Source organism: Heterodontus francisci, chromosome 38 (genome assembly GCF_036365525.1).
Source record: "Heterodontus francisci isolate sHetFra1 chromosome 38, sHetFra1.hap1, whole genome shotgun sequence".
In the NCBI taxonomy this organism is placed as follows: Eukaryota; Metazoa; Chordata; class Chondrichthyes; order Heterodontiformes; family Heterodontidae; genus Heterodontus; species Heterodontus francisci.
The window spans coordinates 17,900,214-17,925,342 of NC_090408.1; the positions used below are offsets into that span (position 1 = coordinate 17,900,214).

Sequence of the window (25,129 nt, forward strand, 5' to 3'; positions counted from 1 at the left end):
GCAGATGCTAAAGAAGGCACTGGAGTCTGTTAGGTTGTCATAAACGTAAACTGAACTAAAAAGAAAATGATGAAATGAAGAAAGGTAGAAAACTGTTATCTTCAGTATAGCAACAAATGAAATATGAAGACAAACTATATATTGCAACAACAAAAGTCCCTGAATTATCACAGTATACCCACAAGGCCAGAACCAAGAACAATTTCATCCTTGCCCAACTCGAAGTACCCATAGAGTCATAGAGAGATACAACAGTGAAACAGGCCCTTCGGCCCACAGAGTCTGTGTCGATCATCAACCACCCATTTATACTAATCCTACATTAATCCCATATTCCCTACCACATCTCCATCTTCCCTCAATTCTCCTACCACCTACCTACACTAGGGGCAATTTACAATGGCCAATTTACCTATCAACCTGCAAGTCTTTGGCTGTGGGAGGAAACCAGCGGAAACCCATGCGGTCACAGGGAGAACTTGCAAACTACACACAGGCAGTACCCAGAACCGAACCTGGGTTGCTGGAGCTGTGAGGCTGCAGTGCTAACCACTGCGACACTGTTCCCTCCCGTTCCGAAGTTGGTGCTGAGTCCACTGTTGCATGGGTGCTTACCCTCAGTCTGTTGCAAAGAACAGTACAGCACAGGAACAGGCCATTCGGCCCTCCAAGCCTGCGCCGATCTTGATGCCTGCCTAAACTAACACCTTCTGCACTTCCGGGGCCCATCTCCCTCTATTCCCTTCCTATTCATATATTTGTCAAGATGTCTCTTAAACATCGCTATCGTATCTGCTTCCACCACCTCCCCTGGCAGCAAGTTCCAGGCACTCGCCACCCTCTGTGTAAAAAAAAAAAAACTTGCCTCGCGCATCCCCTCTAAACTTTGCCCCTCGCACCTTAAACCTATGTCCCCTAGTAACTGACTCTGCCACCCTGGGAAAAAGCTTCTGACTATCCACTCTGTCCATGCCGCTCATAACATGTCGCCCCTCCACCTCAGTCGTTCCAGTGAAAAGAATCCGAGTTTTTCCAACCTCTCCTCATAGCTAATACCCTCCAGACCAGGCAACATCCCGGTAAACCTCCTCTGTACCCTCTCCAAAGCCTCCACGTCCTTCTGGTAGTGTGGCGACCAGAATTGCACACAATATTCTAAGTGTGGCCTAACTAAGGTTCTGTACAGCTGCAACGTGACTTGCCAATTTTTATACTCTATGCCCCGACCGATGAAGGCAAGCCTGCTGTATGCCTTCTTGACTACCTTATCCACCTGCGTTGCCACTTTCAGTGACCTGTGGACCTGTACGCCCAGATCCCTTTGCCTGTCAATACTCCTAAGGGTTCTGCCATTTACTGTATACCTCCCACCTGCATTAGACCTTCCAAAATGCATTACCTCACATTTGTCCGGATTAAACTCCATCTGTCATTTCTCCGCCCAAGTCTCCAACCGATCTATATCCTGCTGTATCCTCTGACAATCCTCATCATTATCCACAACTCCACCAACCTTTGTGTCGTCCGCAAACTTACTAATCAGACCAGCTACATTTTCCTCCAAATCATTTATATATACTACAAACAACAAAGGTCCCAGCACTGATCCCTGCGGAACACCACTAGTCACATCCCTCCATTCAAAAAAAACACCCATCCACTGATACCCTCTGTCTTCTATGACTGAGCCAGTTCTGTATCCATCTTGCCAGCTCACCTCTGATCCCGTGTGACTTCACCTTTTGTACCAGTCGGCCATGCGGGACCTTGTCAAAGGCTTTACTGAAGTCCATATAGATAACATCCACTGCCCTTCCTTCATCAATCATCTTCGTCACTTCCTCAAAAAACACAATCAAATTCGTAAGACACGACCTCCCCTTCACAAAACCATGCTGTCTCTCTCTAATAAGTTTGTTTGTTTCCAAATGAGAGTAAATCCTGTCCCGAATAATCCTCTCTAATAGTTTCCCTACCACTGACTTAAGGCTTACCGGCCTATAATTTCCTGGATTATCCTTGCCACCCTTCTTAAACAAAGGAACAACATTGGCTATTCTCCAGTCCTCTGGGACCTCACCTGTAGCCAATGAGGATGCAAAGATTTCTGTCAAGGCCCCAGCAATTTCCTCCCTTGCCTCCCTCAGTATTCTGGGGTAGATCCCATCAGGCCCTGGGGACTTATCTACCTTAATGCTTTGCAAGACACCCAACACCACCTCCTTTTTGATAATATGACTATCTGCACTCCCTTCCCTAGGCTCATCATCCACCAAGTCCTTCTCTTTGGTGAATACTGATGCAAAGTACTCATTTAGCACCTCGCCCATTTCCTCTGGCTCCACACATAGATTCCCATCTCTGTCCTTGAGTGGGCCAACCCTTTCCCTGGTTACCCTCTTGCTCTTTATATACGTATAAAAAGCTTTGGGATTTTCCTTAATCCTGTTTGCCAATGACTTTTCATGACCCCTTTTAGCCCTTCTAACTCCTTGCTTAAGTTCCTTCCTACTGTCTTTATATTCCTCAAGTGCTTCGTCTGTTCCTAGCCTTCCAGCCTTTACAAATGCTTCCTTTTTCTTTTTGACTAGGCTCACAATATCCCGCGTTATCCAAGCTTCCCGAAACTTGCCATACTTGTCTTTCTTCCTCACAGGAAAATGCTGGTCCTGGATTCTAATCAGCTGACGTTTGAAAGACTCCCACATGTCAGATGTTGATTTACCCTCAAACAGCCGCCCCCAATCTAAATTCTTCAGTTCCTGCCTAATATTGTTATAATTAGCCTTCCCCCAATTTAGCACCTTCACCCGAGGACTACTCTTATCCTTATCCACAAGTACCTTAAAACTTTATAAGTTTCAGCAACCAAGGTTGAGCTGGCTTTGAAACCTGTTTAAGAATCAGTTCTTTGCATGCTTTGCAACTTTCAGTCACAGTGTTGAATGTGTTTGTCATTGCCCTTATCAACATCAGGTCTAGCTGCATTTTTAATTTTTGCTGAAGCCTGCAGTTTTCTTTCCTCCTCTTCTGAATGCAATGACTCATACTGAAGTAGTTTTATGGCTATTAGCATCAAAGCAGAGTCTGATCCTGCCCTTATCTAAATTGTACCTGTAAATTTTCAGCAGGGATTGCTCAATAGTGATCCAGATCAAGTAATCTTGTTAACGACCCACTCACCAGCTTGGTGGAGCTCAAGCTGCTGCTCTCATCTCTGCTGCCTTCAGTGTTCTTGTGTGATGTATTGTAATGGTGAGGTTTATTTAGGTCCATTTGTATTAAAGCAAATAGCAATTTACGAAATAGGAAAAAAAATTGTAATTCAGTTCATGTGTATGGTGCTGCAGATACTGTAATGACACTTCTTTCTTTGCGGTACTGAACATAACAGCGTATTTGACAAAGCATTAGATTTGTGACCTCTGTTTATTTTACATTGTAGACTATCTCTAACCAATGCACCCTTGTTGTAGGAAACGGCAGCCATCACATTCTAGTCAGACCAAGAGTTTTCAACGCAGTTCTCCATTCCAGAAGTCCTCAGGGGAAACTTCACCGCAATCGAGCCCTGTCAAGAATTCTTTGTTGGTAAAAAGTCAAATTTATGATTGTTTTTATTACTATAATTTCCTGCAATAACCTGTCTGCTGCAACTAAAATATATGTTCTGGATTTTGGGGAGCTCTTTTGAGTTTTGATAAAATGGTTGCCTTGTTCAAGTTTCCTTAGTGTTAATATATGAAGTCTTACTGAGAACTGGGATGCCTTTGAAAATGTCAAAATGAACAAACATGAAATTTGGGTTAGTTTTAATGTGTGTGTGTGTGTGTGTGTGTGTGTGTTTATAAATGGATGATGTAGAGTAGGTGTCGGCACATCGAGTGAAAGGGAATAAAAATTGAAAATGTTTGAAATACTCAGCAGGTCTGGCAGCGCCTGTGGAGAAAGGAACGGAGTTAACATTTCAGGTCTGTGGCCTTTCATCAGAGTAAAAGGGAATGTTTGCATGAATGATAGAAATTGAAGGTTTTTAATTCAAATGAATAAGGAGGCGAGGGCTTTTGATGGTTAAGGTATGGTTTTTATGGCTGTCTTCTAAAGCTCTTGTACTTTTTAAGCTTTTAACTCTTGCAGTGCTGCAGATGAATTTACTCATCTGAATATACTCAGACTGCAGGATATGACGGTCAATTGAGGAATTTTGATTGGTTGCATAACTGGGCTTTGAAACTATTCCTGGTATTTGACTGGCTCTGTTGTTATATTGCATTTGTTTCTATTGGCACAATGTTTATGCTAGAAACAAACCAAACCGGTTGGCAGAGGTTGCCTGGAATTCTCAGACAGTTTAGAACCATAAAATTCAAATTCTGATACTTATCATAAAACTCAATGCATCAGTTGTCCTTGGCATATCAGGACAAAAGCAAGGTAAAATCCTCTACACTTGAAAAGGCATATGTTTTTCTTACTTTCTCTCTCCCTCTGTTGTCTTCTGTCTCTTACCCTTTCCTTCCTTCTCCCCTCTCTCTGCGCACTTTCCTTCCCCCTCCCCTCTCTTTGCGCCCTTTCCTCCCTCCTCCCCTCTGTCTGCACCCTTTCCTTCCTTCTGCCCTCCGCGTCCTCCCCTTCCCCTCCCTCTGCACCCTCTCTTTCCTCTCCCCTCTCTCTGTGTCCTCTCCATCCCCCTCCCCTCTCTCTGCGTCCTCTCCATCCCCCTCCCCTCTCTCTGCGTCCTCTCCATCCCCCTCCCCTCTCTCTGCGTCCTCTCCATCCCCCTCCCCTCTCTCTGCGTCCTCTCCATCCCCCTCCCCTCTCTCTGCGTCCTCTCCATCCCCCTCCCCTCTCTCTGCGTCCTCTCCATCCCCCTCCCCTCTCTCTGCGTCCTCTCCATCCCCCTCCCCTCTCTCTGCGTCCTCTCCATCCCCCTCCCCTCTCTCTGCGTCCTCTCCTTCCCCCTCCCCTCTCTCTGCGTCCTCACCTTCCCCCTCCCCTTCCCTTCCCCCTTGCCTCTCTCTGCACCCTCTCCTTGCCCCTTCCCCCTCTCTGCGCCCCCTCCCTTCTCTTCCTTATCTATCACGACGAACCTGTGCAACCAAATACATAGTGTTTTTTCAACTAGTCTGCCTACTAGTCCAGTTGAATTTGTCTGTGGTTGAATTTTAAATTGACCAAGATTGAAATTGGAAATATTTAATGGTTCAACTTTGTATTCCTGAGTTGCTGATCTGCTTGTAATGGTATAACAGTGCAAGGGAAAATATTGCAGCTAGCTGGCACCATTACTGCTACGAGCAGCTGCTCTTTAAATTCAGAATACAAAAATGTGCCTTGTGCACCATTGTCATCCCTTCCATTAATAAACACCTAACTGCGGCATTAAATCATGATTGCCACAAGAGGTCTAGTGAAGTTGGATCAAGAAGGCCAACAAATAAATTTTGTCTGTTTTATATGGTGCCTGCAAAATGCTATATAGCTGCTATTATTGACCACAAGAAATAATATGTTGTAATACTATAAAAGGATTACAGCTATATTCACTGTTTTTTTTTTAAAAAAAGTACCTTTATTCCAGAAACGAACAGTGCCTTCAGAATGGACAGATTCACACACAATCAAGAAAAGTAAAGTATTACAGCCCAAGAATCATCTGCAGCCTGCTTTGAATGGACATCTTCCTCATTCAGCATGCCTTACTGCCACAGCAAATTCCTGTCTAACTGTTAAAACCGAGTTCCAGAAAACTCGCATTTCACTGCCTGTGTGTCAGAATGATTCTAATGAACCATTTAAAAAGTGCAACAGCTCTACAAAAAGTGAATTAAACAGAAATGACAAAGAATTCAAAGGCAGCAGAGATATTACTGGTAATCCTAGGAACCAAGTTGCACAAGCAAGTTTAGAACTGACAGCTTATCCTCTTCCAGAGGACATGGAACTCTCTGCTAGTCACAATAAAAAGAAGTCCAAAAAACACAAAGAAAAAGAGAAAGAACACAGGAGACAAGAAGCAAGAATGTGGCTAAAAGAGAGTCCGATACAACGAGTTGGAAAACCGCATGAAGAGGACATTGAAGGTAACATTTGTGTCACATAGGGTTTTTCAAAATTGGCTCTTGCAATGGCTCTGAATCCTCAAACTATAAGTAACTGTACATGAATAATTAGAAAATGTTACAGGTAAACATATGGCTCTTTTAGAGGTGATTTTGAAAGTTCTCATTACTTCAAATGCATAGAGTTTCACAGGCTTCCTCCTCCTCCCTGATCTGCTTTCAAGTGAGTCATCATTGTGTTATATAGCAAGGGACCCTCCTGCTTCTTAGTGCTGTTGAAACTGCTCCAGAAGATAGATTTTTGTTAGGTAATGGTATTAAGTGAAAAAAACCAAGGTGAGTAAATGATTTAATTGTAGGAAGAAGAGGCTAGAGGGGCTAAATGGCCTAGTCCTATTCCTATGTTCCTAGAAGTCACAGAGTCCCATAGCCAATAATGGGGGATATGATAAAATACTGACTGCTCTACAATAAATAGGAGAGCAAAGAAAAATGGATCGAGTGTGATTGAAGTTGTGGTCTGAATGCAGTTTCATTTTAAAACCCCTTTATCTGTATAAATGTGCATCTTGAAGAGTTAAGGCAATCATAACAGATAGTGATCATCATCATCATGTAACTGTAAGTGAAATCTTGGGTTATGCTTTTCACTGTCGTAATGAAATAAGATTAAATATAAAGCCTTATTTTAACATTGCCTTTTATAAAAGTATACTTTTTAATTTAGCTTTGCAGAAATATTGCTCAAAACTGCTTGGAACTAAACCTGCCTATTCTTGTGTAGATTTGACAACAAAAAAAATTAATTACTCTTTCTATTTCCAGTTACCTTAGCTGTTCAAACATTGTGTCCTAACATTCTGTGAAATGTGGCAGGTGCAGTGAAGTGCATTTGCTTTAAACTGTGTACACAGTGCCAAAGCTTTTTTTGCATTTTGTTGATTACTGACTAGAAATAACTGTGATGATCCATTAACCCAAGCAACTGTTGCTGGTGAAGTCATTTTTTTTTAAAAAAGGATCATACGCTGCTACCAATGTCTATTACCAGAAAATAGCCATGTAATTACTATTGGCAATTAGTAAGGTCCATTGACATTTAGTATTTTAGATAGTCAAATAACCTGTATGATCTTATCTACAGAGCATGAAACCACAAATACATCTGCAACCGCTAGTTCAACAGTGGAAATGCCTGACTATTTATTGTGAGTAGTATTAATTCAGTAAAAATTTTGCATTAGGAAATTGCTATATTTAGTGAAGGTACTGTTGCCTTGTATCTGTAGTCTAATGCATGTTGAGAATCAGTATGCCTTATATCCGACAGACTGAAAATATAGAATGCTGTTGACTTACATAGGTAAAGGCTCCCAGGTCCCGTAAGATGTAGCATCTGTGATCCATTGGTGCTAATGCTGCAGCAGGAACTCTATCCTGCTGATTGCTTAAGTGTCAAAAAAAATTCCATGCAGCATAATTGTCACCTTGAAGATGGGATATCCAAATACCTACATTAAATTGTAACTAACTTTAGAAGTTTACAGCACAGAAGGAGACAATTCAGCCCATCATGTCTGTGCTGTTCTTTGCAGGTACACTCCACACTCAATTACAATAGATAGTCCATAAAACATCACTGTCTTGAGTGTGCAGCAAAAATATGCAAAGGCTTTTATACCCATAGCAGTGGACTTTATGCATACTACAGTACATTTGAAAATGGCAATAAGTAGATTATTTGCCTATTTATATGAGGGAGAGGGGGAAGGAGAGATACCTTTTAAAATAGCAATGCGTGCTTAGAGCCTCTTCTCCCAATTTGATGTAAAGCCTTAATCTGGAACAACTTAATGTTCGTCTCTCTTAGACTTCACAATGATTAACAAATGGAAAAGTTTCTAGTTCCACCTCATTTTGTCTCTTTCAAATTCCTAGAAGTTAACTAATTAAAGGCTTTTGTAAACTTGTTTTACCTGCCTTCAATTGATCCCTGTAGCCTTTAGTCGACAGAGTTTGTCTAGGTTTAAAGATTTGCATGAAATGGGGATTCATTCCTGTGATAGTTCACATTGCATCCATTGTTTCCAAAGTTGTTCTTGGCATGACTGCCTTCCCTGGTGGCTCAAATGGCTAGGGACTTGAGCAGAGGCAGGGATTTTGCATGGTAATGACCATTTAAAGATGCACCTGCTGAGTAATGCGTTGTGCTGATTTAAGCCTCCAGGGAGGAGGCATGTATATCCCAGAGATGGTGTCACTTCCTTATCTGGTAATGATCAAAAGGCTGTTGATATGAAGACTTTTGTCAGCTAGTCTGGTATAAAATGATTCCACTATTGAGTAAGTGAGCAAGAGATCTACATCATGAACTGACTCTACAGTGTACAGACTTGGGTCCTGATTGAAGCAACTGATTTGCATTTTTAAATGATTGCAGATATGCCCCAAATAAATTAGAGATTTGGATTTGGCTAATTACATCCACATCAATTAATCTTCTGCAACTGGAGGACTAGGTTGTCTTGCGAACATCTGTTAAATCACTGGATGACAATCTCAAACTTTGTCAAAGGGTAGTGATAAACTGGAACTGTCTCCTCCCAAAGGCTTAGATGCTGGATCAATTGAAATTTAAGAGGCTGAGAACAATTGAATTTCTGGAAATGGAGAAAAAGCAGGTAAATGGCGCTGAGGTACCGATCAGCCATGATGTAACTGAATGACGGACAGGCTGGAGAGGCTGAACAGCCTGTTGCTGTCTTATATGCCTGTGTAGCCAACAAATTGCTTTCAAGATTAGGCTGGATAGCTGTTTTTTGGCCAGGACAGACAGAATGGGCCAAAGTGCTGTAAACTTCTGTGATTCTATGTTTTCAGTGGCAACCTAATACGAATGTCTTTGCTGGTACTTGGGTGATTGTTCATGTTAAATGTCCTGTCATCTCTGCACTTCTTAAGCTTGAAGGGGATTAAAACTTATGTCCCATCTTTGCAGATGCAGTTAGAGATTGTAAAGAGTAGATGGAAATGAACACAAGTGACATGTAATTGAGGTGTAGAACACTGTCAGGGGACTACTCATTATATCCTTTGAAGATTTCATTTTTTTCATTCTGTACAGCTGAACAACTGGTTGTTCGGACTGGTTAGCCTGATGACTTTTGTGTGCCTTCCAATTCCCATCTCAGGTTGTCTGCTTAAAGGCAGTTTGAAAGAATTTGATGTATGCAGCCCCACTGACATCAAGACATGGAGTATAAAGGTACCCTATGTCAGATGCAGCTATCCATGTGCATGTATCTTACCATAGTGGCATTGGATTTACATTGAGGACATAATGTGAGTTCCTGTAATGCTGCTATGTATGTGAGCTGAGAGCAAGATTACTGCAATCAGGGGCAGGTACTCAAGCATTGTCTGGGTTGTGTTTTCCCAGTTGAGTATTTCATGATCTCAGCTTGAATTTATGGCAAGAGCTAGTCAGCTGTCCTCTTCCATGGAAAAGTTTGTTTGGGGAGTAAGCTAGTTCTGGATTGATGCATATTGGCTCGTTCAGATGGAAGGGTCCAGGTCAGTAGGGCCAGGCAAATGGAACATCAGGCAGGGTACAGAGGACCTTCTGATTTCATGGTGATCACAAAAAAAGAGCTCTGAAATTTCTGATTTGACCCCTGTATCAGAGGTAGTGCCACAGGTGAGATTTTCAGTATCTGTCTATCCCCGACTGACACTGCCACAAATCTCGAAGTCAGTCAGTAAATATTTTGGGCATGTGCTTGAACTGTTCTGGTGTGGCTGAGGTACCTATCCCAATGGGGTGAAGGAATATCACTGCAGCACTTTGCCACAGTTGCTCGGATCTCCAAGCAGTATTAAGTGACACAAAGTGGTCTTGAAGGTTATACACCCAAAACATCATAATTTGTCTTTTCTCATTGCAGATGCTGTGCAATCTTTTTAGTTCAGGTTTCCAGTATTTTGTAGTTTTTCCTTAAATGTTACTTTCTCTTGTGCCTTGTTTATGTGGAAGGAGAGGTGGTCTGATCTTGGTCTTTATCTTTGAGTTATGCTGAAGTCAAGAGATCCACTTCCAGTTTATGGTGTACTTCTGTTTGAATCTGGAAATTGATGAAGGATATCCCTTTGCACACTATAGGTACCGTCCTTCTCATTGAATTCTGTACAACTTGATACACAAAGCACCTTCCCTTTCCCCACATTTTCTCTTTCACTTGTTGCAGTGGGATGGCTAGGATTAAAAGTTGAGACATGCATTTTACTGGTGGTACATGCACTTATAGAATTGTGGAAATTGTGAGGCACAGAAAGAGGCCACTTGGCCCATCGTGTCTGTGCTGGCCGAAAAACTATCCACCCATTGTAATCCCATCTTCCAACATTTAGTCCGTAGTCCTGCAGATTACGACACTTGAGGTGCATATCCAGACTCCTTTTGAATGAGTTGAGGGTTTCCGGCTCTCAAATCCTTTCAGGCAGTGAGTTCCAGACCCCCACCATCCTCTGGGTGAAAAGGTTTTTCCTCATCTCCCCTCTAATCCTCCTACCACTCACTTTAAATCTATGCCCCGTCGTCACTGACCCCTCTGCTAAGGTGAATAGACCCTTCACCTCCACTCTATCCAGGCCCCTCAAAATGTCTTCTCTGTTCCAAGGAGAACAACCCCAGCCTATCCAATCTTTCCTCATTTTTACAGTCCTGGCAACATCCTCATAAATCTCTGTACCCTCTCCAGTGCAATTACATCCTTTCTGTAGTGAGGTGACAAGAACTGCACACAGTACTCAAGTTGTGGCCGAACCAATGAGTTTAACGGTTCCAGAATAACCTCCCTGCTCTTGTATTCCATACCTCGGCTAATAAAGGAAAGGATTCCATATACCTTCTTAACCACCTTATTGACCTGTCCTGCTACTTTCAGGGATCTATGAACATTCACTCCAAGGTCCCTCACTTCCTCTACACTTCTCAGTATTTTCTCATTAATTATGTATTTTTTTGCCTTGTTTGTCCTCCCCAAATGCATCACCTCACACTGCTCCAGGTTGAATTCCATTTGCCATTTTTCTGCCCATCTGACCAGACCATTAATATCTTCCTGCAACCTACAGCTGTCCTCCTCACTATCTACCACACGGCCAATCTATGTGTCTTCTGCAAACTCTTGATCATGCCCCCTACATTTACATCCAAATCGTTAATATATACCACAAAAAGCAGGGGACCCAGTACTGAGCCCTGTGGAACGCAACTGGAAACATGATGATGTTTCTTCCTTTGAGCAATAAAACTGAGGATGTGGTCCACAAAAAGGATTTGACAAGAGGGAATGTTAGAAGCACCCCTAGACTTTGGTCATAGAGGGACAACAGTCCCAGTTACCTTGACCCACCCCACGTAGTACATAGTATCCTATTTGTATGTGGAGAGTGTAGTACATTTGAAGAATAAGGAAAACCACACTTGGAGTGAGTAACGGGGAATTCTCCTGCAACCGGTAACATTTCACTGCACAGTTACATTCAGTCTTCAAAATGTTACTTACTGTTTTTGCTGTTCAAATATGGCTGGAAACATAGTAAATTTATAATTGTTCTGCTTGAAAATCATGCAAATACCTACTGTTTTCTTTGGCTTATTAAAAGTATTCAATCTACATACTTCAAATTAATTTTCTTAATAAACTCTATTTGTGTATTAGATTGCAAACATATTTGAAGGCTATATTGTGTTGTACAGCTTGTATAGTGACTAGCTGTCTTAAACCCATTTTATGTAGTCAAACTATTATTGGCATATTGGCTTTTTGTTGACTCCTCTAAGCTCAGGTGCTAGAAAAGTAGGCAGTTTATTTGTTGATTTGTGTTTCATCATGATTGAGTGGGTTGATACATTGTCTAACTCAGCCTTGAATATATTCAGATTTTTGATCTACAAAGGAGTAAAAGGTTGTGGGGGGCAGGCTGGAAAATGGATTGAAGGCCACAATCAGATCATCCATGATCTTATTCAATGGCAAAGCAGGCTCAATGGGCCAAATGACCTACTCCTACTTCTTACGATCTTATGCATTTTTCCATGACAGTATTGTAGGAGTGACCACTGCACAGTCCTTGTGAAGGCAAAGTCTTCACACTGAGGACACGCTACGTCGTGTTGTGTGGCACTATCGCTGTGCTAAATAGGATAGAGTCAGAACAAGCAGCACAAAAACAGGTATCCATGAGGCACTGTGGGCCAATAGCAATAGCAAAATTATATAATCTGTAACCTCCAGACATGGCACATCCCTCACTCTACCATTATCATTAAGCCAGGGGGCCAAACCTGTTTCAGTGAGGAGTGTAGGAGAACATGCCAGGAGCAGCATCAGGCATACCTAAAAATGAGGTGCCAACTTGGTGAAGCTACAATATAGGACTACATACATACTAAACAAGGAGAGAGCCAACTGTGTAACAGCCCCGACAACCAATTTTATCTGCAGCACCTGTGGAAGAGTCTGTCACTCTAGAATTGGCCTTTATAGCCACTCCAGGCGCTGCTGCACAAACCACTGACCACCTCCAGGCGCTTACCCATTGTCTCTCGAGACAAGGAGGCCAAAGAAGACATACTAAACAGCAGAAGCAGCATGCTTTTGGCAGAGCAAAGTGATCCCGCAACCAACAGATCAGAGCGATCCCGCAACCAACAGATCAGAGCTCTGTAGTCCTGCTACGTCCAGTCGTGAATGGTGGTAGATAATTAAATGACTAACCAGAAGATGAGACTCCAAAAACATCTCCATCCTCAATGATGGGGGAGCCCAGCAGGTCAGTGAAAAAGACAAGGCTGAAGCATTTGCAACCATCTTCAGCCAGAAGTGTTGAGTGGATGATCCATTTCGGCCTCCTTCTGAGGTCCCCACCATCACAGATGCTGGTCTTCAGACAAGTCAATTCATTCCATGTGATATCAAGAAAAGGCTGAGGGCACTGGATGCAGCAAATGTTATGGTCCCAGCTGTAGTACTGAAGAGTCATGCTCCAGAACTAGCTGCGCCCTTAGCCAAGCTGTTCCAGTACAGCTACAACACCGACATGTGGAAAATTGCTCAGAAAAGACAGGACAAATCCAATCAGGTCAATTACACCAGTCTACTCTCAATCATTAGCAAAGTGATAGAAGATGTTATTGGCAGTGCTGTCAAGCGGCATGTGCTCAGCAACAACCTGCTCACCGATGCTCAGTTTGGGTTCCCCACAGCCATGTGAGGTGAGAATGACTGCCCTTGACGTCGAGGCAGCATTTAACTGAGTGTGGCATCAAGGAGCCCTAGCAAAATTGAAGTCTGTGGGAATCGGTGTGTCCAGAAAATAAATTTAGTGTATACTCCTTTTCTGGTTTGTTGGAGCTTTTCAGAATTTGAGTTCATTTTGCAGGTGGATAGCACAGGTCATGCTCTCAACTGGATAGTTGCAGGTTTGAAACCCATTGCTGTATATTAGTCAAACTTGATTAGACTGCTTTGCTCACACTTAATATTAGAGGCCATTGATATAGCAGAAGAAAAACAGGGAAAGCTAGTTTTACAAGTGTCCATTTTATTTTACTGCTCAGCTCTCCTAGTTAAAGGAAAGATGGGTAGTCTTCACATTTTATGATTATTTACAAGGCATGTAAAACTAGATGTAAAAAAGTTCATCCAATAAAATAGGCTGGTAGTAATATCTATTTACTAAAAGCCTTTATTGAACTGTCTCAGGAATTCTGAGGTCCTGTTGAATCTTTTTTAAACATTTTTTTAAAAGTGCATTCAGTAATACCATTTGATGTTTACAGAGATGGCCTATCCATTAAGCTCCATTGCTTTTGCTGAAATATTATGCATTTTTGTTGCAGTCTGTGCTTTTTTGAGAAAATTCACTGTAATCATTGCTCTGCATACTAGGAAAATACTGTTGACTCCACCAGTTATCCAAGAAGTGGGTACTTAAAAAGCAATCAGATTCTTAACCTTCAAGTTTTGTCTTTCTGTAAATTTCCTAGGAATATTTCAGTTTTTGAATTAAATAATATATATTTGAAAGTTGGAGCAAGGGGATTTCATGCTGGCAAAAAAAAACTTTTTGGACATCTATGCACTTAGTTTTCTTCAAAATACTTTCTCATTTAATTTTGGATATGTAAGTATTTTTTGTGTGTGATGGTCAGAATGCAAGAGAAATGCTACACACCATCCAATGCTCTGTGTGCAGCAGAGAACAATGAAGCAGACAAAATTTCATGAAATTTTCACCCTTGAGATGTACTGAATCATGTGGGTTAACAAGTTATGGATTCTTGGGTGGAAATCAGTATAAATTGAAAATCAAGGATTTTATGAAAGAATGGGTGCACTGGAGAATGGTAGAAATCCCACCTTTTCCTTCCCATCTGCCCTTCATCAAATTTCCCACCAATGACTAAAGTGCTTCAGAGTTAGAACAAAGATTCTTTAATTTTCTTCCTATGTTATTTGTTAAGTTTGACTGGATTGACTTATTTCTTTATAATCATGTGTTTTTGAAAGCTTATAAATAACAAAATTATTTTTGCAGGAAGTACACTGCCATTACGTCTTTAGAACTGTGTCAAAACTATCGGAATGATTTCAATGCAGAATACAGTGAATACAGGGATCTTCACACAAGAATTGGAAACATAACTGAACAATTCGTACAGTTGGGATCAAAAATCAAAACACTTAACCCAGGAACAGAGGAATACAAGGTAAGAGAATGTGAGTTGTTTGGCAGAGGCTGATGCTGTTCATCCATCTCTCTCTACCCCGACCCCCGCATTCTTCTCCCTCCACTTGAACTTCAGCTGGTTCTAAATAATAATGCAGCCGAGTTGACTGTTCACTTGGAGAAGCCAGAGTGGCATTGGGTGGATGGGGAGGAGTATCTTGCGTACATAAGTTTTTAGAGTTTAGGTTTGTGCCTTCCTAAATTTATTAAAAAACCACTTCACTGGCTTATACAAGTGAGAAATGTTACATTAGGCCTGCTGTGTTTAAACTATTGAATGGAGAGGAGGGAATTAATTAAAATAAAATGATATTCAGCTCATTTCACACTTGATTTGCACCATTTCAGGCAAGATAGAGAGCTAGAATAACAACATTAAATGTTTAACCACACACCATGTCAGATTTTTATATTTAAAGAACAAGATGGAAACCAACCATAAAATGCTACATCAGTTTGACATAAACTGCCGTTTATCACAGTGTAATTATAACATTTGGATTTCTTTTAAATCATTCATATTGGCTAATAAAACATCAGCTTCACATCTGCTTTTGGCTAAGATTCAGTTCATCAGAGCAATTACTGCAATGCCTTAAATTGCGTTATAGGATGAATTGAGAAAATACAGAACTGCTGTAATAATGCAAAAAATAAGTATACTTTCCACGAAAACACAAAAGTTTGAGAAGTGGAGGGGTGGGACCCCATGGAAATTTCCATCTCCTGCCCACACTGCCCAAAAGAGTGTGGGAAAATTAAGGACTGTTGTAGTACTGCAGCTACCACAATGGCTGAGAGTAGTTAATATGCCCCACAATAGGGATAGATGTTGCAATTTGTTCTGTTTTTGCATTTGTCACCAATGAGGCAACAGTGTTTTAAAACAAAACAAATAAAAGCAGGACATGCTGGAAATACTCAGCAGATCTGGCAGCATCTGTGGAGAAAGAAACAGAATTAACATTTCAGGTCTGTGACCTTTCATCAGATGGGTAGGTTTAAAAACAACCCTTTCTAAACCTCCAGGTCCACAGGTCTCAAATAAGACAAGCTAGCAAATAATAAACATAAGAACTGAGCAGCCTGAGATTCAAGAGCTGGATACGTCAGGACATGGTGACTGAATGTGTCCCAAGACCACCGTGTGAATGCCCTCCTTTAAACATTGCCTTTTTAATGAATTTAATAAAGTTTTCTTCTTGGAAAGGAACGCTATTATTTCCCATGAATTGAATACTCATGTTTTAATACCATATTTATCAGAATAAAAATGACTGAACCAATAGTGCATGTCCTGTTTAAATTCCTTTAAAAATGCGTGTTTAACTAACACTAACAGACTTGGCAAAAGATAAATTTAGATTATCATTTAAGTTAGCATTGTAGGAAGAGAATATTTAATTTTTATTGCAGCATGTACTTAATGTATTTTGAAATAATGTGGGTGTCAACATCTCAGCCTTATGAATTGATAATTCAAAATGGGGGAGGGGAAAGTTTTGCCTTTGAAACTTAATTTCTGAAACCAGGTTTAAAAGTTTGATATGATATGTTGATGTGGTTAAATTTAAGAACTTGAAGCCTATTTTATTTGTGATATTGTATTTCAGTTGGTGGAGGACCAAATATTTGAGGAATATAGGAAGTTTAAAAAGGTAGGTTATTTATTTTTCGGGAGAAGGGAGGTTTAGTGTTTTATCTTTTTTGTTCTCGTAAAATTGGAAACTGTTTTGTGCCATTAAGCAACATTACCAGCATATTGGTAGCATAAATATTTATCTTGCTGGTTTCTTAAGCTCTGAATTAGGAGAGACTTTAATTAACTCTTTCCAAACCGCATGGCGGATTTAATGTTTCCTTCAGTTTGCCTGAGAATGTTATATAACAGGAAATGGGCTATTTCCAATACTGTTTCAAGAGGATATATTGTATATCCGTTTAACATTTGCCATGTTCTGTTCTGCACATAGCATCTGTTTCATTTATATTGCAAATGTTCTCAGTTTTGGCCAGTTCCATTTTGTGTTTCTCTATTCTCCGCTCTCTAGATTTATTCAATATCTTTATCCTGTTTTTTTTATTTGCCCTCTAACTCCTCTCTCGCTCCTTTCTGTATCACTTGTGTCATTATTGTCCTTATCAACTTGTGCTCTTCCGTCACTTTTTTTGAAATTAGCTATATGAATTCAACTACAAAAAGGTTTACAATAGTTTTCTGTTCAGCTTCTCCATCTGTTCCAGGATCTCTTATGCATATAGTGAAATTAGATAGTGGTGCTGTGCACAAGCTATTTGGTATATTTATGTAATTGAAAATGTGGCTGACCATTTTTATAAAAGTGGATTTTTACCCCCCTTTGTGGAATAGACCCATCCTACATATCGAGAAGAGAAGGTTCGCTGTGAGTACCTGCACCGGAAGCTATCACACATCAAACAGTTGATACTGGAATATGACCCGAACCACATGTCGTGATGATGTTCACTGCCAAGAGCTTCCTCTTTCCAAATGTTAAGACCAACTAGTTGCCTCTGGACACAACATAAGAGAACTTATTTGTCTTGAAAATGGCTTTCAGAAGGACAATTTTTAGCGTCTGTTTTTAAGAAGAAATCTTTTGACCATTGCAGTTTGACCATTGACGAGATACATTCTGTCAATGAAGGACTGAGGGTCTCAGTGCTCGCAACAAGGTTTGAATACCTGTGATTAACAATTTGAACTGAGCCATAAACTGCATGTTGTTTATACATTTTTGCAATGTATATGTGTACTACATAACAAAAGACAAAACCGAAAATAGTACTGTTGTAATATTTTGGAAAATATTTATCTCCTCTAAGATGCCTTAATATGAATTTAAAACTATAAAACTTAAGTCTGCCATGCATTTTTATGGGGCCAATCTTTATATGCAGTGTGAATTTCTGTTCTTAAATTCATCACCTAAGGTCACAATCTCCTACCTTTATAGCTTCAGGCAACATCATTGTGTTATTTAACATAACACTACCCAGTTTTAGCAGTAATATTGCCTTAAGCTGTTTCTTCTTGTTTTCTAGTGACCTTTGCTTTTTACCTTAGTTTGCTATTAAACCAGGCAGAACTAGTTTACCGTCATTTGATCCTGCACAGAACAATGAATGTGTTAAATTAATGTCTTTTAATAAGAATATATTCATCCAAGATTGCTTTAAAACCTTTTACAAGTAAATGTGTTGTACATGTACCATGTTCACACTTTTCCCATGATGATTTTTTAATAATTAGTTATAATTTTCAACATTCTCAGAAAAAACATGGTTTATAAGGAATAGAGCATAATCCTGGTTGCAGAAAATTTAAAGTCCGATTTGGTAAAACGTTATTGCAAAGGATCTTGTGTAGTCTTCAAATTGTATGGCTGGTGCACGGTGTTGTTTGACTTAGAATTTTCCGTCTACTTTCACTATGTGAAAACATATTTGGATGTTATCTGTACTGATTTAAGCTACTGCATCCATGTGCCTCAGTCCGTAAAACTGGTCTGTGTACAAAATAATTTATTGCTCAATTGTTTTCTTTTTCTTACACAATCAAAACAGGATATTTTTAAATTGTTAGGTATCTGAGCTCATTATACAATATACAGAATAAAAGGTAACAATGGTGTGTGTATGTATATATATATATATATATATATATATATATATATATATATATATGGAGCAGGTGTTCACTGTCGGGGAATGCGTACTATCTGTATAACTTTTGTGTCAGTCTAAGACCCAAGCTGAATTCTGGCTCCCCCCTCTTTCTGCATAGCCTGTGCTCTGGCTGAGTCCTCTTTTACATTGGGTATGCAGCACACAATGTGTACCCCAAGTCAAACATGGCTGGTGTGCTATACAGAGATACAGTACCATACTTATCAGAATTGTACCCTATGTGGACGAATTGATCTTTCCAAGATGTAAATCACTAAAACCTTACATTTACATCAATTGGTCAGAACCATTCTGATACTGTTCCTGCAAATTTGATTTGGCATTACTGCATGTTAATCTGAAATGAAAGCATTTTGGGGGTTTTGTTTATCATGTTATTGATGCTATGCAGGTAGGAGAATAAGATCTTGTCATCTTTGGCCATAAAACTTTGGTTAAGTAAATCATGTAAAAATGTTTGCTCGGAGTAATACAGCAGCATTCCATGTTAGGTTTACATGGCTGTTTCAGCTGCTGCTCTTGTCATTTGTTAGCCCACTAACTTTAGTTACCCAAATTTCAAAGTTCTAAACTATTTCTTGGATTTGATTAGTGTTGCTGTTCCGCATTATCAACATCTATTAAGGTAACCACTTTTGAAGATTTGCATTAACCAATTTGATTTTCAACCTTGTTTAGCCTTGTTTCCATAAACTATGGATTGCAATAGGAAGTTGAAGTAAATGTGTAAGGCATAAAAATTGGGATTAACAGCTGACCAAATGTTATATTGTTGCTTGGATGTGCTATCCATGCTAATAATCTGCAACTGTAGATACCAATGCCATTATTTTCAGCCTTGATTGAATTTGCAGAACTGTGTTTAGCTCTGAAATTCTATATTTGAAATTGTTACCTTTAGTTTATTACTAGCCTCATCTATTTTCTTGTGTCTTCCCTTTGTCCTTTCTCATTTCCTTTTGTTGTCCACCGCTTGCCCCATATGCACTTCACAAGTAAATCCCCATGTGTACATGTGAAATTACACTTCACCTGCTCACTTCTGATCTTAAAAACATAATTGTAAAAGTCCTGAAACAATAAAAGGACACATTGGAAATGGTCATCATCTGTATGAGAACACAAGTCGACATTTAGAATCTGGAACCTTCCTCAGAACTGCAAGCCTTGTGTTCACTCGATAGGTGCTGCCTGACCTGCTGAGTCTTGTCAGCATCTGTAGTATTCGTTTATTTGTTCATACAAGTTATTGTTTTGTTTGCAAATATTACATGTGACCAAAGTTGACTTAAAAATAGTTGCAAATCAGCTTTGGAGCCTTGGCTATCCATTTTTTTCCAGAGTTTTATTTAAATTTTTTCTTAAAAGATAGCTAATTCCAGCTTAATATTTTCAAATATATTTAAGTATCTGGGATTTTATGATGTACTGAAAGACTTTGATCTTAATTTTCAACAAAAAGCAGGCAGTTAAAGTCTACTTCCAGAGCTTAGGTGAAATAATTTGTCTTGCATGACTCAAAACCCCTAATTTCTTGGTTTGCATTCTCAAGTTCCAACATTAAAAATCGTGTGATTAACGCTGACTATTTCTTAAAAGATTGCAGTCTGTATGAGGAATAATCCTGTGTTCCGAGCAACGTTGTAGCCATAACTCACCAACCCCTGCAAGTGCAGAATTAGTTCTGTGGGTTGTGTTTTGTTTGCCAGTGGTTCTGTGTCATTAAGTGGCTCGTGATCTGGCTTATTGAAAGAGCATTCTGCGTACTGGCAACAGTTAAAGTTACCTTCCACCAAACCATAGCTTCATAATTGGCATATGTTCTTGTCTGAGCGCTACACCTTTAAATAGCCTTTAGCATTTTGGGTTTGAAGAACTTGTATGCTGTCCATCTTGTGCTTCCTTGTTCTGCACCATTTGAACGTAAACCCAACAGCTTTTTGAAGGTCTTAGATGCAAGGTGAATTTAGTGTGCAGCAGCAGGGAATTATTGGAGTTCACCAAAGCATCTTTATTTGATTGGGCCCTATATTATTACTTGTTATAATATTGATGGCTATTATTTCTCTAACATTAGATTTCTTCAAATAGAGAACCATCTTGGAAACTGCTCCTATTTGACTCTGGGCAGCACTCCCAAATACTGTCTCATCCCATTTTGAAATGCAATTCACAGTATGATTAGGGAAATCACTGGAGTATTTTTTTTAAATACAACATAGACTTCATAGTAGCCTGCAGGACACACTGCAATCTGTTAGCAGTAGAACTAGCAGCAAAACCTATAAATGGAAAGGACAGAGCAGAAAAAAAGCAATCATTCAGCATTCTAGTAGTCACTGAACAGGGCCAAAGCCAAGTGTCCCTTCATCGCTGCATGACTGGAATACCTCAATCTGTTCCTCAACTGAGCACTCCTTTGGAACTCTGCTCAATAGAAACATTTGGTAATTGCTTTGAAGAATCACACTCCATTCACAGTCCCGTTCAGATGCATTTGGTGTTTCTTTTTTTCTATGCCCGTTGAAATACGCTGTGTCAAGGATACAGACCAAGTTGTAAGTACCAGTTACCCAATCGCAATTGAGATGGCCTTCCAAATTTTCTAATTTACAATGAAGGTATGCAGGTGTATATATCCAGGTTTCCTCCAACTTCCTGACAGCACTATATCCAGCAGTTAAGCTACAACGAACCTATTTACTGCAGCACAGCTTAAACACTGTCCGGCTCGTCATCCATATTTGAGAAGAAAAGGAAGACGTGCATTTATATAGCTCCGGACACCTAAAAGCGCCTTACAGCCAATGAAGTACTTTTGAAGTGCTGTCACTGTTGTAATGTAGGAAACATGGCTGTTAATTTGTGCACAGCAATATGATCATGACCAGATAATTTGTTTGTTTTGGCTGAGGGATAAATATTGGCCACAATACCAGTGAGAAGTCCCCAACTCTTCCTCAAAACAGTGGCACAGGATCTTTTACATACACCTGAGAGGACAAACAGGATCTTGGTTTAGCATCTCATCTGAAAGACAGCACTTCCAACAGTGCAGTACTCCATCAGTATTGCACTAAGTGTCAGCCTAGATTTTGTGCTTAAATCCCTGGAGTGGGACTTGAACCCACAACCTTCTGAATCCCTGAGGTGCAAGTGTGACCACTGAGCCACAGTTAGGCTAATTTGACAGCATTGGAAATAAATATTCTTCCTTTTTTTTCAATACCTGATTACCTGAAACTACTCCACAAGGTTTTCCAGCCATCCTGCTGCTTTATTTTACGACGACAACTGCAGGATAATTTGATATGCATTTAAGAAAAAAAATTGTTGGGTTCAATTCATTCATTGGTTGGATAATTTCAGCACTATGATGAAGTTGGTATGTTTCTGCTCACTGCTGCTGTACTCTTTTTGCTGGCAGCCCAGCTATTCTGTTGTCTTGGCCATCAGATATTATTGGTCATATTTATTCAGCCACTTAACTCCAAAAAACCCTGAAAACCAATGCCCTTTCAGGGTGGGGTATGTATAGCTGTACAAACAAGGGAAAACCTAATCAATATCTTCTGGAACAATGCAAAGCATACATCTGGTTAAACTCCAATATTTACCCTGAATACACTTGCAAACCTTTGCGCCTTGGCTACTGTCCATCTGTACTTAAGCGGTCCCAGCTTGGACCAGTGAGAGCTGTTCCTATAGGAAAAGTGCTAATGGAAACTATGCTTATGGAGAGATCTCTAGATTACTTTAGGGACTCTAACCATAGTGGTGGCTTTCCACGTGTTTCCAGTTAGAAAGATGTGTTCTAGTGATTGACGTTCCTTTCTAGAAACCTTTGGAAGCTTGCCATCTTTTGTTAGGTGGGAATGGTTAGACACTCTTTTGTTTTCATAAATATTCACACTCCCATTGAATGAACCTTGCAATCTGTAACTTTAATCGGCAAGGCAAATGTGTGGCTGTTTGTCTGTTACTATGATGCTGACTGCACATGGTACAAGCTCCCAGGGCAGCAACTGTTTATATAATTATAGTCAATTTTTTTGTGTCCTGTTGAGCCTTGCGTACAGAATGGACATGTCTTGTCCTTTGCCTTCACCAACCCACCTGTCTGCCTCTTGTGATACACCCTCTCTCCTTTGTAGCTTCTATCTCCTTTGCTTTAAAGTTGACTGAATTGCTTCATTTTTTTCCTGGGACAACAAATCTGACATATTTTTCAGACTTGCACAGTCATTTCACATACCTCCAAATCTTTGCATTTCACTTCAGAGACACATTTGCTCAGTGGTTGTAGCAGAAACTAGGATAATAGGCAGAAGTTAACTGGTTTTAAGGTCCATTTGAGTTTACACATTCACACACAATGTGTGCTTGCATATAGCACATGTTGGTTTTGGACTCATTTCAGCACGCTAATAGTATCCATTGTATGTGGAAAAATTATAGGATTCTGAAAATAAGGTAGTAACAGCTATTCAGTGTTAATTTTAAACCACACACTGTTCCTTTCTTGAGAATCATTTCACCTTTTCTAGGTTGGGTCTGTCAGGGTTCTGTAGGAGAATGTTTGTTTACTTTACATCCAGCATCCTTTTGCTCTGGATCCCTTCAGAGAAACAGCACAAAATACTGAAGAAATGAGATTTTTCTCTTCCACATCTTGATTGGGAGATATTTCAGCTGTTGTCAAGATAGAAAGTAGGGCAAACTGCTACTTAACTTTAACCCCTTCATTAATAATTCATTGCAGAATGCAAGCCAAAAGACTTGCAGGTTGATAGGTAAATTGGCCATTATAAATTGTCACTAGTATAGGTAGGTGGTAGGGAAATATGGGATTAGTGTAGGATTAGTATAAATGGGTGGTTGATGTTCGGCACAGACTCGGTGGGCCGAAGGGCCTGTTTCAGTGCTGTATCTCTAATCTAATCTAATCTAATGAAAGAAATTCCATATCCTGCCCAATTTGCATGTTTTACATAAATTATTGCTTTGTCAGTCAAAATGCCAGTTAGCTCTGTTTGGCAGCTTTATGAGCTCTTAACCCAGGCTACATCTGATAATTCAAACCAAAAAATTGAATTATCCAGCAACTCGCACTATAACGAAAGTGACGCCACAGAGTGGGAATATAGTGCTCAAAAATTGAATGATCAGATCATTTAAATTAAGCAATTTTAACTGAGAAGTAGTTTGTAGTAATACTGAATGTGGAATCTCATAAAAAGATTCATAGGAACCCTTCAAAAAGTGTTGTAACTTTTGGAAATGACTTGCATTGTACTGCCATCATTGATTCTGGTATTCTGTAACCGCTCAAAGGCAGTTTGCTATAATTGCCCCGTCATCCTATAACTGCCAACATATTGCTTTAAAAGACTAGTCTGCCAGCAACATGTTTTAGGACGTCATTCATATATGATTACATTTCATGTCTGTTGACTTTAAACATTGCGCAGAAGATTACCCAGTGCTTACTAATTTATGACGAAAGTGATTTAAAAAAAATATTTATTGAACAGACAACACTTATTAATCAGGACTGAAATATCACAATTGGATACAATTAGATCAGTGACATTGCAAGTTTTCCTATGTTTAACTGAGCTGTTCTGAAAGAAGACCGGCCTCTCCAAATGTTCAGGTCAAATACCTTCATGTAAATGTGAATGCAGAATAATTTATCTTGTATTTTTTGCTTTGCGATATGTTACTGTACACACCAGCTGAATTTGTCCATTGGTCTCATGAAAATTTGAATTTGTATTAAAATGGTCAACAGTCAATACAATTTCAAAATATTCTCTTAGCTGTAATTTATGTCTTAATAAAGCACTCTTAATTTTAAAAATGCAACTGTTTTCAAATTGAACCACATGCACAGTTTTAATTATAAGTGAAATGATGGCTTATTGAAGAGTAAAGTGACGGTTTGCTGAGTTGGAGTGAATATTTTCTCCATGGGTTTCACCTGTCCTTTTTCACTGAGTGAAGTAACTGATGACCATTTTAGTCATTTTTGTTTGGATCTGCATTAAAAAGTTTCCATTCTCAAAAAGTACAATACAAAATCCTAAGGCAGAGTTCCTTTTTTCACTTTTCTGGTTTAATTAAGTTGTCCATGAATGAATGAAGCAAAATGTAAAATTTCTCTCACTTCATTGTGTGTGTCTGATTCTGTGAATGCAGTTTATCCCTGCAGATGCAACTCTCCAATCTTTAGTTCATTCTGAAATGTTTGGGATTTGTGTGCAATTTCTTTTTTGTGTAGTTGCCTCACTGAATCAACTCAGTCTTCCTTTAGGCATAAATTGAGAATGAGGTGTCCCATACTGGGGCATGACATGGTTTGTGAAACATTTTAAAAGGGGTCTATCATTTTCTCTATTGGTTGACAGACAATTGTCTTGAATGTGAAAGATGAACTGAAGCTAAAGAATGAACCACTTGGGGCTGGATTTACGTCTCTGGGGCAAAATAGCGACGGAACATATCCCTAGGTCAGGGGTCATTTCCCGGCAAGATTCCCACCACCAAGAGGGAGTCTG

The 25,129-nt window shown here is 39.7% G+C and overlaps 1 protein-coding gene across 6 annotated transcripts in view; it reads left to right on the plus strand.

Moving 5' to 3' along the window:
• LOC137352405 (novel protein similar to elongation factor RNA polymerase II (ell)) overlaps positions 1 to 24,663 on the plus strand; it is a 102,757-nt gene extending 78,094 nt beyond the window's left edge. For 4 of the 6 annotated variants that reach the window (XM_068017761.1, XM_068017760.1, XM_068017763.1 and 1 more), the window contains 6 exons: positions 3,477 to 3,591; positions 5,582 to 6,083; positions 7,207 to 7,270; positions 14,667 to 14,838; positions 16,472 to 16,516; positions 17,230 to 24,662. In XM_068017761.1, the coding sequence (XP_067873862.1) occupies positions 3,477 to 3,591; positions 5,582 to 6,083; positions 7,207 to 7,270; positions 14,667 to 14,838; positions 16,472 to 16,516; positions 17,230 to 17,337 (1,006 nt within the window). In that variant the 3' untranslated portion in view covers positions 17,338 to 24,662. Of the gene's footprint in view, positions 1 to 3,476; positions 3,592 to 5,581; positions 6,084 to 7,206; positions 7,271 to 14,666; positions 14,839 to 16,471; positions 16,517 to 17,229 lie in introns of those variants that run through there. The other 2 variants (XM_068017762.1, XM_068017765.1) reach the window with 2 other exon arrangements.
• Positions 24,664 to 25,129: the final 466 nt, after the last annotated feature.